Here is a 12,703-nt window from a genome sequence, read left to right as displayed (position 1 = left end):
GGATTTCTTGCCTCTGCCAGCCACTACAGGAATTTTGTGGAAAGTGGAAAACTTTAAGAGTTTTCTGTGCAGTTTCAGAGCAAACCCATTGTGCAAATTTCTGCGTGAAAAGGAACATAAAACAAATTTAAACAGGTGATAGCAGGAGAAAATCTGGAATAATTATAATTAAAATCAGCTATAGGAGTCCATAAGCAATCTCCTTTCACTTCCCTGTTTTATCAGAGCCCACCTCTGGTCATCCCATTCTGCCATATGAAAAAGAACGGACAAGGCTTTCTCTTGAGGCAGTGAACACTGTTTCTGAGGCAGACAAAGGTGAAAGAGGGTATTCTTCTCCCTAGAAGATGAGCATGCTACTTCTGGACTGCTCTCAGCCTCTGCCAGTATAGAAATTTAGGACCCAGTCTATGATCTCCAGGAAGGCATTGCCCAGGTTTTCATTTAACATTCCTGCTAGCTATCAACATCCCAAAAAGAAAATGCTGCTCTCTCAGGTAATGCAGATATTAATTTAAGATTACGCATCTTTAAAAAGCACTACTTGAAATCCACTTATGTAAAGATGTAAATGGGTAGAGAAGTTACAATAGTACACTTTTGTAATGTTGCTGTAGTTAATCTAGACGTCAGGCAAGCATGCTTATTGATATAGTGCAAAGAGATAAAACCTGCAATTTACTATCAGAGAAAAATTCAGACAAGCAAGGATTTATGGAAAATAGAAATTTAGGGCATAATCCTGCACCCATTGAAATAAATGATAACACCTGTAATTTCCATGAGGGCAGGATGAAGCTTTTAATAATTATGTCCAATTATCTTTAAATCATCCAACTACAGATTATTTCTGTTCAAAATGAGATTGTAGAAAAGCATACTAGTAGCATGCATGTGTTTGTTTCATGTTTGCAGTGCTGGTTAACTCACTATATCAGAGAGTAAAAGTGGCTTATTTTGTCTCAGCAGCATTCTCTGGTTGGCACTAATCACCTCTTGTATTCTAATTGTAGACAAAGTAACAAATTATATGTATGTTTTCAGGGTATATTGTTCACTGAGAAAGTTTAGGAAAAGAAGATTACAAGGTCCTCTTGGTGACTGAATGACATTGGGAACATTACCTTTAACTTACCAGTTCAAATTGAGTACAGATCACTATGGACCAAAATATTCAGTGGCTTAGATTAAAATTAGTTTGCATTAGTTCAGTTTCTAATTACCAGGTGTACAGGTTAGTTAGCTGTGAGACCATTGTTGAGAATGTAATGAGGGGACAAGGAAGGAACTAGCATGAAGGCTAAAACAACCCTTTTCACCCCTGAAGGGGTTTACTTTACAGTAGTTTTGGGAAGCTTGAACTGCCATTGGTAGCGTTGTACCTGTTCTTATAACTAAGAAATCTCAGCAATGGTGGGTGAGATAATATATTTTATATTATAATAAATTTCTGTTGGTGAGAGCGACAAGTTTTTGAGCAACACAGAGCTCTTCTTCAGGTCAGAGCTCTGTGTCGCTCGAAAGCTTGTCTCTGTCACTAACGTAAGTTGGTCCAATAAAAGTATTACCTCACCCACCTTGTCTCTCTAAATATCCTGGGACTGACACAGCTACAATTACACTACATACAATTCTCAGTCATGTCAATTTGGCACTTTTGAGAAGTACAAAAATTCATTATTTTAAAAAATTGCTTTCCTTCGGTAGTTAACAAAAGACTGAGTGGATTTTGATGGAAAGAAGGAGTATTCCCGATTTTCAAAGTGAATAAGACATTTAGCAGTATCAATGAATGATTTCTCTCAGACATCACTTGATCTGTGATGCATTGACTAGAAGTTATATCCATTTGTTTATTTTCTGGGAAAAAGTTTTCCTGAATGAATGGTCTGCTACTGTTTTTTTCTTATTAGAAGTTTTACAAAAAAGTGCTTTTCCAGATATGTGCTATCACATCTAAAACATTTTATATACAATATTTCTGAAAGTTTTTCCTGGCTTCTCTAAACTTGATATCAAGAAGTTATTAAATTCCATGGAAGGGCACCCTCATTTCTGGATTTTAAAGAAAATTTTGTTTATGTTCTATACTGGGCTACCCTGTTATACTTAGCTGTCACCAGGTGATACTGGATATAAACTCCGCGCTCTCTTCCCCCCCGCCGCCTATAAAAGTTTTAAAATAGGGTAATTTACAGTGAAATGTGAAATTTTAAAGTGTTTTTTACCCCTCCCCACAACGAAAAAGGTTTGAGAAGGGACCCACTGTCTGCTATAAAGTTATCGTAGTAGTTCAGTTTCATTGTTCATCCATTATTCCATCGCAGGATGGATTGTTTCTAATGAAGCAAAATATTGATACTTTGAGTAACAAAATTCAAAATGGACTCAATGGCATGTCCATAAATGCATGCAAGTTTAGACAAGTTCATAAGAAGCCAATATAGTAGATCTTTGTATATTAACAACAGGCTGGTTGGGGGCTAATGGTCAAGACACTGGAAGTCAATGTAAGAGGGGAGATTTACTAATTCTCAGTTCACTCACTACTACCTAATATTTGGCTTTACTTCCTGTTCTTCTGCTTCATCTTCACTATCATCAACCTGTTGGATGACCAAGTCAGTAGACCCATCCTCCACAATCTCCACATCCGATCTGTTGTCTTCACTGTAGTGCCACCTGGAATCTTTATCCCCTTCTTGTGGAAATTCAAGCTGTGGTTCAGCCTCCAAGTCAATGCGGATGCTGTCTATGCCGGCTTCAGCCAGACACTCATTACAGAGTCTGTAACGTCTTGTCCCCTCTTGGACCACTTGCCCTGTCAGCTCAGTCACATGGCGCTTACACTTTCTGCAGATTGGCTTACAGGCCTGATGAATCTGTGAAAATTGAAATGGATAAAAGTTGGTATTTTCCTCCATAAGAGTAGGATAGCCAAACAAGTTCTGTGTTCTTGTTTTGTGAAGAGGCAGTCAGATATCATTTGACAACTTTGTGCTTCACAAGTTTATAAAAAAAATTAATTTAGGCTGATTTAAACAAACCTACTGAGTAGCCCAAAAGGAGATTCACAGGGGAGCTGAAAACCCTGTGTTGTGATCTCAACACTACAGAGCACTTGCCTTTTTTGAAAAGTTCTGTCTCAGTTTAGAGTTTATAATTCTGTCCTCAAGGACAGGCCTGGTTGAGAAATTAAACTTTTAATGTTAAGAATCCAGGCAGCATAGGAAAATTCTAACCACCCCCAGTGAACTGAGTTCTGGCTTTATTATTTCATAACTGGGAATTTAAAAAAATCTGCAACAAAAAATTGTGATTTGTTACTTAAGTAGTATGACAGAACTGTGCTCATTCAACAATTTCAGATTTCACTTTCAAATACAAAATTTACTAAATAAAAATACAAAGAGGGAGAGCATACAGGCTTGTGTGTATGTATACCAAAGATTTCTGTCACAGATCATCTGATTTCATCTTTCTGTAATCGTCCTACAGATCTATATGTTACTGACACACATAATTTTCAACCTGTCAGGGTCCAAAAACATGAACCTAATAAATAGGTGACACAAAATAATTATTCATTCATTAAGATGGATGTCGGATTAATTCCTTAAGGGTAAATAACAAGTTTCATTATTATTTTTCTGTTGTAACTTTTCAACAATATAAACGAGAAGGTGCCAAATGTGTGTGGAAAACAGTTAGCTTTGGGCCTGAAATGAGGTAAGTTGACAGTTAATGAAGTCCTCTGGTTTGAGTGGTAGTCTTTTTTGGGGGGAGGGCAGAGGAAGAAGGGGAAGGGCGCAGGGAAGTGGTTCCAGCTGCTTCCTGGAGTGGCGTGGCGTGAGGCCCCTGCCCTGGCCCGGGTGCACACTGCTGCCACCCTGGAGCTGCTTTAGGTAAGCGGTGCCAGGCCGGAGCCCGAACCCCTCCTGCATCCCCACCCCCCAACTCCCTGCCTTAAGTCCCCTGCCTGCACCTTGCACCCCTCCTGCTCCCCAACCCCCTGCCCTGAGCCCACTGCTGAACCCCGCACCCCAACCCCCTGCTCTGAGCCCCCGCCACACCCCAATCCCCTGTCCTGAGCCCCCTGCCGCACCCCTCCTGTACCCCAGTCCACTGCCCTGAGCTCCCTCCTGCACCCTGCACCCCTCGTGCACCCCAACCGCCTTCCATGAGCCCCCTCATATACCCCACACCCCTCTTCTGCCCCAATCCCTTGCCCTGAGCCTCTTTCTGCACACCACACCCCCTCCCACACCCTGCACTCCCTCCTGCACCCCAACCCCCTGCCCTGCATACAATTTTCCCACCCAGATGTGGCCCTCAGCCCAAAAAGTATGCCCACCCCGCTCTAGGTTCTCCATCCACCCTGCCAGATCCCTTCTCAAATATTACAGCTTATTTCCCCCAGTACCACCAGTTTTACCTTATTCCTGAACTTATTTTTAAAAGACAATTAAATAGGGATTAAAGGAACAAAGCCAAAATTTAAAAGAGCTACACTTGTGTGCAAGTCTACCTATTACTGTACTAACACTTAAGAAAAATTCTGTATTTGCAGTTTTACTTTTTGTATAGTCAAATTGGTTAGTCAGTTTGTTTCCTCATTTATAGGAGTCTTTCACAGAGCAACAGGGAAGAGGGAGAAGTGATTTTTAAGACAAAGAAATGGAAAGGGGTAGGAGTAGTGCCAAATACTACTTTCAATTCCTTTTGAGCAACATTCACCCATCTCCAAAGGGCTCACACAAGGCCTATACCCTATTTGGAGGTCTTAAATTGTACGTAGCCCTTTTGCAGGCCCTCTAAACAAGGATGAAATTCATCCCTTTTCAAAAGGATTAAATTTCAAGTTGACATGTTTTTAAACCACTAGAGTGCCATTTTATATTAACCTTGCTTTAAAAAAAAAATGGCATAATCATGCCAAGCAGATTGAGTAATGTAAAATAATATGCATCCATACATTATACTCCAAGACATACACTTGTACATGCATTAAATGAAACCATGCAGTCTTTGTCTAAAATACATACTGTTCGAAAATGGCTACTTAGGTGGTCTAGCCTGCTAAATCTTTTTCCACATGCCTCACATGGATAAGGTCGTTCTCCTGTATGGCAACGAAGGTGGCGCTTTAGGTCTGCTTTTCGCTTCACCACATGGGTGCAGAATGGGCACTTGAATCTCATCCTGGGCAGATCATCTGTTACAAAACAATCCTATTAAAAACCTGAAAAATATCATAACAGGTCTAATAATATGACAAATTCTAAAATACTTTTTCTAATTTATAAGTTATGTTGACTATAAAAAGCAGTGAATTAACATCACAAATCTTTCAGAGTCAACCCTTCAGTTCCACAGGATGTCATCGTTTTTTCATGTTAAATATGTAGCAGTGGAATAAAAGAAAAGGACTCAACTGGCTATACTAGAATGGATAAGAATAAAAATAAAGGATAGTGACCAAACTTGCAGGATGAAACTAGGGAGCCACTGAAGGGTTAGTGTTTATAAGCCAGCCTGGACAAACACTTTGATTATAGTAACAATGGAGTTTGATAAGATAGCTATTTCAGCCATTCAAAATTAACTACCTTTGTAATGTTAGTGTCTGAAAGGTTTCAGAGGAACAGCCGTGTTAGTCTGTATTCGCAAAAAGAAAAGGAGTACTTGTGGCACCTTAGAGACTGATTAGCATTTCTACTAGTTATACTGACAGGTTTCAGAGTAGCAGCCGTGTTAGTCTGTATTCGCAAAAAGAAAAGGAGTACTTGTGGCACCTTAGAGACTAACAAATTTATCGGATGCAAGTACTCCTTTTCTTTTTCCTAGTTATACTGTACAGCTCCACTGCCAGCAGATCAAGGCAGAAGAACTGAGGCATAAATATACAAAGTTCATGCCTCAAAAATAAAATAGCTTGAAATGCCAAAGCAGTAATTAACAAAATATGTCAGGGAATTAATTCCCGCCCCCAATTTTTAGGTTAACAATGGCAAACAACTACATAGCACTTTCATAATGGTTTTCACCAGGGAATAAGCATTATTATCCCCATTTTACAGATAAACAGCTTTAGGCCCCAATCCTTTAATAAAAAAAAACAAAAAACACACAACCCTTTTTTTATACTTACAGTTAATTAAGCATGTGGATAGTCCTATTGACTTCAGTATTTACAGGACTGGGACCTAAATGGTTTGCCTAAGATCGTACAGCAAGTCAGCAGTACCGCTGGAAACAGAACACAGGTATCTTTTCTCCTATTGCTATGCCCTTCCACCACATTAGAAAGTTGTCATCACCATGACCTTCCTCGCTTCCTCCACAGGCTCTTTAAAAAAAAAAGCATGATGGGGATAGGGGGAGTGTTCCTTGACTGGTGATTGCAATTAACAGTAAAGTGGTTTTGAGGAACAAGATTCCCTACTATTAGCATAGATTTTGCTTGGCATGAGTAAACTTGCATATAGCTTGATTTGAGTGCAAGGCTAAACTGTAAACAAGGGTGTGACAAGCTATGCTGCAGATGGTATTTTTGGGCTAGATGAGATAAGTGGGAACATGCTGAACTGATAAGCTTGAAATGTAAATCAGGTGAGGACATAAGTGATTGGTCTTTACACAATCTGCAACATGATTGGTCCTTACTCGATCCGTACAATGTGTAAACCGATTAGATTCAAGAAGCATAAATGTTAGTAGCTAGGAAACTCTGTACTGTGTGATATGATGTAGAATCATGGTATAATCCTGTACCTAAAACCCCTGTGTCTGGGCCTGGCTAGCATGGGCATAGAGCTGTTACATCCTAAAAAAGTAACTTGAGTGACCAGCTAGAGTCAGACTGAGTTTTTGGATTCCAGAAAACTGGATGAAGTTTTCTTCTAGAATTGGATGAGTTGTTCTGGATAAGTCAAGTGGAAGAGGTCTTGGACAGAATCCCAACACCTACTTCTGCTCTGTTGCATGAATGTGAGGAGCAAAGAAGCCAGTGCCTTCCCAGAATGTGAAACAAGATAAAATAAACTGCATTCTGACACCCTTCACCTTCCACAGGAATCTTTGGTTGGTAAATCTTAAGAGATCATATATCTGATCTCTAGTGTTTGGTTGCCTGCCACTTAAAACTTCAATTTTGTAAAGTTATGTATTCTCTGGAAGACTTTGCCTGTATTGCCCAGTAGTTAGCAGAACATTACATTACAATTAGTAATGCACAATAATTATGACCAAAGGAAGAGGTGATAAAGCAAAAACTCACGAGAGAGTCCACTTATTAGAGTATAATTTCAAAAGATGTTTTGGGAACATGGACATATGAGAAGTTTTAATCAACAGAAATAAATTAAAAAAAAATCACAAAGTTTGAGACCTGAAAAGGCTGGCCTGATTTAGCTGCCAGTCTCTGCCAAAATTCTAATACTTCTATAAGAACTTAAGACTTTGACCCTACATACCTTTCCTAGGAAAAAAACAACCCCACGTTGGTTCCAGCTTGAACTAGTAGTCTCTTGTGATATTCTCTCTACTAAAAAGAGAATTGTGGCTAAAATCAACTACTGAGAGTGTGCTTTCACAAACAGCTCATAGTTCATGAGTTGGAACTGTGTGTACACCGTACAGTGCTCCACATTAACTGTAAACCCTCAGGAAAGAAAGACCTGGATATCATGATGGACAGCTCAGCAATGCTGCATACTGAGCAGAAGTCAATGGTAAAGCAACAAGTATTAGAATGTAAAAGGACGGGACTGAAAAATAATGTAAAAAGATAATACTGTCGGATGGTACACCTGCACTAGGAAATAGTGTTCAGTTCTGGTCACCATATCTTAAAAAAGATATAGCAAAAATAAAGGGAATATAGGTCAATGGAGCTACAAATTTACTCCAGCTGAGAACCTATCCCAAGATCCCTAGTAGTTTGTTGCATACCTTTGATACATGGCTTTTGTTTCTGTGTCTACCTAAGGGCATAGGGGTTAATGCAACAGAATTACAGTGGGAGAGGAAGAGAAGTGAGAGCTCTAATTTTGTGAAACTCACCCCATTTTGGAATCCTTCCAAAACTTGAGAACCAATTCAAAAGTTAGTGACTTAAAGTAGAAAGATACTGTAGGTAGCCGTAACAGAGTTGTACCACTTAGGGAATGTTACTTTCCAATCTTGCATTTCTAGGCAATGCAGCTCAATGTATTCCCTCCCCCTGCATTTTGGGTGCAGTCACACATACTTCCCCATTGATAGAGCTGGTGATATAATAGATTGTTATATAAATTTTCCATTGTAACTTTCATACAGTAAAGATTCAACAACATTTTTGAAAGAAACTGAGGGGAGAGGTACAAATGACCAACTCTTACCTTCAGCCCAGCTCCCCATTACACCTAAAATTGAGGGCATGTTGCCATATTGCTCATCTGCTTTTGAGGACTTTGACTTGCTAGAAGAATGGGGTGATTCATGCTCTTGCTGTGACACAGCCAAGCTCCTTGGCATCACATCGGACCCCTGACCATACTGGTACCCAGCATGGGCAGAGTCAATTTCTGTGTCAATTTGGACTTCCTCTTCAGATTGAGAAATGTGGCTAGTAGGGTCTGAGGATCGGTCTTCAAGCTTGCTTGATTTATAATGGGGAATGTCAGAGGATTGTTGCAATCCTAAATGTCTAGTTTTTTTAATGGAATCCTGCCTTTGGTCATGTTTGGCCAGCTGCTGCTGCTGCGAATTTCTTTGAGAAGTTGGATAGTAGCTGAAATTGCTCCAAGCATTTCCACTCATCACACAAGTCCCTTGATCAGGATTTAAGTGAGAATGAGGGGGACTGTTTTCTGTTCTCCAGTCAGCACCATACAAGCATGAGCGTTCCACACCATTGGAATTTACATCTTTGTCTGACAGGCTGAAATATCTATCCTTCTCCTTCTCACTGATGTCCAGTGATGACTTAATGAAGGTCTTACAAACACTAATAACATCAGTCATCTGAAGATAGCTAGCAGCTGACATGACCTCAATGACATTCTGGCCAGTGAGAGAGAGTTTGCCAGAATACACAAAATCCAGAATAACTGTAAATGTGTCAGGAGAAAATGCCTGGAAGGTAGCAGTCGTTGGCTGACTTGTCTCCTTTGAGCCCTGGGAAAGGAGCATTTTGAAATAACCACTACTGGCAAACAGCACATTTCGATGTGCTTTGAAAACCTTCCCCTCAACCAGAATACAGCAGTCACAGAATAAATCTTGCTTGCGCTGCTCATTTAGTTGCTGCAGGAGATGAAACTGATGGGAAGAAATCTCCATCCCAAAAAAAAGGGTAACAGGAAGCGTTGCTCTACAATAAAGAATAATTACAATCTTGACATGCGACATGTAAACCAGAGTTGCGGAACCCAATTCTAAAAGCAGCGGTCTTTTGGAAATACAGTATGCACTGAGACCATTCCTTCTTTTTCCGAAGGAACAGCCCACATCAGCACAGGGAGGAGAGGAGCGAGACCAGCACCACGACGGTCACATCCTCTGCACGGAGGGAGACCAAAACCGCGGCCAGCAGCCGCGGCAGCAAACTCGCCACGGGCACCGAAGCCGCCGGGCCGGGCTCCCGCGCCGTGACATTGGCGGAGGGCGCTGTCACTCACCCGCGCGGCCAGCCCGCATTGGTCCTTCAGCCATCGGGAGCCAGGGACGCCCGACGGCGCGAGACACGCCCGCCCAGCGACCAGGGGCAGCAGCGCCTAGCGACTGGAGCCCGCAGTGCCGGCCGCCCTCCCCCGCGGCCGGGGCGCCAGTGCCCGACAGGAGCTGGGGGCAGCCGGCGGCCGCCAGCGGGCCAGGCGCCGTGGGGCTCAAGCCCGGCAGGGCCCTGTGGGCTGCCCGGGCGGCTGCAGCGCCGACACCCGCTCGCCCCGGCGGGGGTTCTCCTCAGGCTCAAGCCTCCCGCTTTGTGCGGCTCCCGCCGGGCCCCCGCCCCCCCCGAGACCTGCCGCCCGCGCCCGGCGTTGCCCGCGCCGCCTCGCTCGGCCCCGATCCCGGTCTGGCTGCCTGCGTGCGAACCCGTCTCCCCCTCCGCCTGCTCTCGCCCCGCACCCGCTTCCCGCCAGCCCTTTGTTGCCGTCCCCGGCCCCTCACAGCCGCGCCCGGGGCTGCAAATGGCGCCCGCTTCGGTCTCTCGGCAAACGCGGCTCTCGCGGGGCTGAAGCTCGGCTCCGGAGAGCGCCTGGGCCCGGGAGCGTCCGCCGAAGGGCCCCGGCCCGCTTCGTGTCAGAGCCCGCGGGAGCGGCTCGCCGCCCCCGGCCTTCGGCTGGCTCTGGGGCCGTTTCAGCCCCCGCACCCCAACGCCCAGGCCGGTCTGCCGGCGGGCTGCGCCGCCGCCACTTACCGGCTGGGTTCCGCGGGCGGCAGCCGCCGAGCCGGAGAGAGCAGGAGGCGGGATCCCCGAACCCGCGGGCCGGGCTCTGCGTGGCTTCAGTGCGAGTGGCGGGTCCCGCCGCCCCAAACCCTGGAAGCCCGAACGTGAGAGAAACAAAAGGTATTTGCTGACGTGGGCGTTGGACAGAGACGCCCGAGGGCTGGGGACACAATTAAAGGGGCAACGCTCCGATTGCAGGCACAACCCAGCAGCTTCCGCTGCCTGAGCTTCCCTTCCAGGGTGGCGCTTTCCTCTTCTCACACCCACAGCCCCACATGCTCCCCAGGAGGGAAACGTGATGCCCTAGATTCTTCCTTCTCACACCTTTGTGTACTATAGGGGTTTTGGCGCCCAAGCTCCATCTGCCACACACCCGCCTCTTCCCCTGAGGGAGTGTAATGCCCTGTCCTGCCTCACGCCCACTTGCCCCTCAAGGCACCAGAACGCCTCAAATTGTTCTTAATCCCCTCAGGCTTTATGATTTAGGCCCTGATATCCCATTTCTTTCTCTTCCTGACATGCTCTTCAGTAGAGTTTTGAGGGCCTGTCCTTTCTCACCCCCTGCTTGGTCTACTTCACATCCTTCCCATACTCCAGACACTTCAAGAGAATCTATGAGGCCCCACTCCTTACTTTTCGCTCTTAGCTGAGCCCCCAGGTTTGGTGGGATGCCCCAGTTCCTGCCATAATAAAAGTTTAATGTGATTTTGTACATGAGATGAAAGCACTAGCTGCCAGCAGAAGGGCCAGATTTTATATCATTTTGTTTGGCAAAGAAAAGATACAGAGACTGTACATATGTTAAATTTATTGGACATATCCGTGTAATCCTTGTATGCAAAATCATATATCTAGTTCTACAGAGCACATTCTTTCTGTATCTGTTTAAAAAAACACAACTTGCAGTTGCTAACTCAACCCTTAGCGGTACTGCTTTGTGAGTTCCTGTATGTATGTGTAAATGATGGGCAGCTGGTGACAAAAGGAGAAATAATTCTTTGTTTGTGGTAAAGTAAATTAACACAAAGTACTTAGATTAGTATCATCTTCACAAATTCCTCATACAAAACAACTCATATTTACTCAAATGGGGGGTTTTACGAGTGAAGACTGCAGAATATGGATGAGCCCTGTACGGTCAAAAATCATCTGCATAATCAATCTGCAAGTGCCAAAAAAATGATAGACCCAAGAAAACGTGCATCCGATGAAGTGAGCTGTAGCTCATGAAAGCTTATGCTCAAATAAATTGGTTAGTCTCTAAGGTGCCACAAGTACTCCTTTTCTTTTTGCAAATACAGACTAACACGGCTGCTACTCTGAAACTTGTCAAGAAAACAGTGGTACTGGAAGCTTTAACAGAACTACTGTTCTCCACAACTTCAGTTTCCTGGTTCTGTAGTGTGCCATCATAAATATTTGTATAATACAAATGAAGGAATACCAGATTAAATTAGGCTTGAATAAAGACTGGGAGTGGATGGGTCATTATACAAAGTAAAACTATTTCCCCATGTTTATTTTTCCCCCCTACTGTTCCTCACACTTTCTTGTCAACTGCTGGAAATGGCCCACCTTGATTATCACTACAAAAGGTTTTTTTTTTTCTCTCCTGCTGGTAATAGCACTCTCGTTATAGTGTGTATGGTAACACCCATTGTTTCATGTTCTCTGTGTATATAAAATCGTCCTACTGTATTTTCCACTGCATGCATCCTATGCAGTGGGCTGTAGCCCACGAAAGCTTATGCTCAAATACATTTGTTAGTCTCTAAGGTGCCACAAGTACTCCTGTTCTTTTTGCAGTTACAGACTAACACGGCTGCTACTCTGAAATCTGTATCCTGCAAGTTGTTCTGTGCATGTAGACCCCTTCCACCCATCAGGAGCCTCCTGATGTTTGTGGGGCTTTGTGCAGGCCTAGAGCAGTTTGTGGGATTGGGGCCTTGGACCATAAGTCTCAACTAAACTTGCAACAAAAGAACCATTGTATTATGCAGCAGAAACTAAGTAATGTCATAGAACAGGAAGAATAAGCTCTCTCTTTCCACAAAAACTGGGGCACCTTGTGATAGTGTTTAAAGGTTTCTCAACATGTTAAAGGTAGTGTAATACTTGAGAATCTTTCATTCCTATCCATTCAAAATTTTAAACCATTTTTATATGTGTCCTCAGATTTTTGTAGCATGTGAGTTCATTTTTCTACAGTTTAATTTAGTCTGTAAATTTAGGTAAGCAGTACTCCTCTTTCTAAATGATATCTTGATATTT

The 12,703-nt window shown here is 43.4% G+C and overlaps 1 protein-coding gene across 3 annotated transcripts in view; it reads right to left on the bottom strand.

Annotated features, from left to right (window-relative positions):
• Positions 1 to 776: 776 nt before the first annotated feature.
• LOC125624872 (zinc finger and BTB domain-containing protein 8A) overlaps positions 777 to 12,703 on the bottom strand; it is a 25,370-nt gene continuing 13,443 nt past the window's right edge. Inside the window, exons 1-4 of one of the 3 annotated variants that reach the window (XM_048826191.2) lie at positions 10,403 to 10,537; positions 8,382 to 9,355; positions 5,046 to 5,215; positions 777 to 2,882 (exon numbers count right to left, since the gene is read on the bottom strand). In XM_048826191.2, coding sequence (XP_048682148.1) covers positions 2,550 to 2,882; positions 5,046 to 5,215; positions 8,382 to 9,324 — 1,446 coding nt within the window. In that variant the 5' untranslated portion in view covers positions 9,325 to 9,355; positions 10,403 to 10,537 and the 3' untranslated portion in view covers positions 777 to 2,549. Of the gene's footprint in view, positions 2,883 to 5,045; positions 5,216 to 8,381; positions 9,356 to 10,402; positions 10,538 to 12,703 lie in introns of those variants that run through there. The other 2 variants (XM_075121320.1, XM_048826192.2) reach the window with 2 other exon arrangements.

The sequence above is a fragment of the Caretta caretta genome, chromosome 19 (assembly GCF_965140235.1).
Source record: "Caretta caretta isolate rCarCar2 chromosome 19, rCarCar1.hap1, whole genome shotgun sequence".
Taxonomy (NCBI): domain Eukaryota; kingdom Metazoa; phylum Chordata; order Testudines; family Cheloniidae; genus Caretta; species Caretta caretta.
Note: the sequence above shows the minus strand (reverse complement) of the source record. Positions and strands in the feature narration are given on the sequence as shown.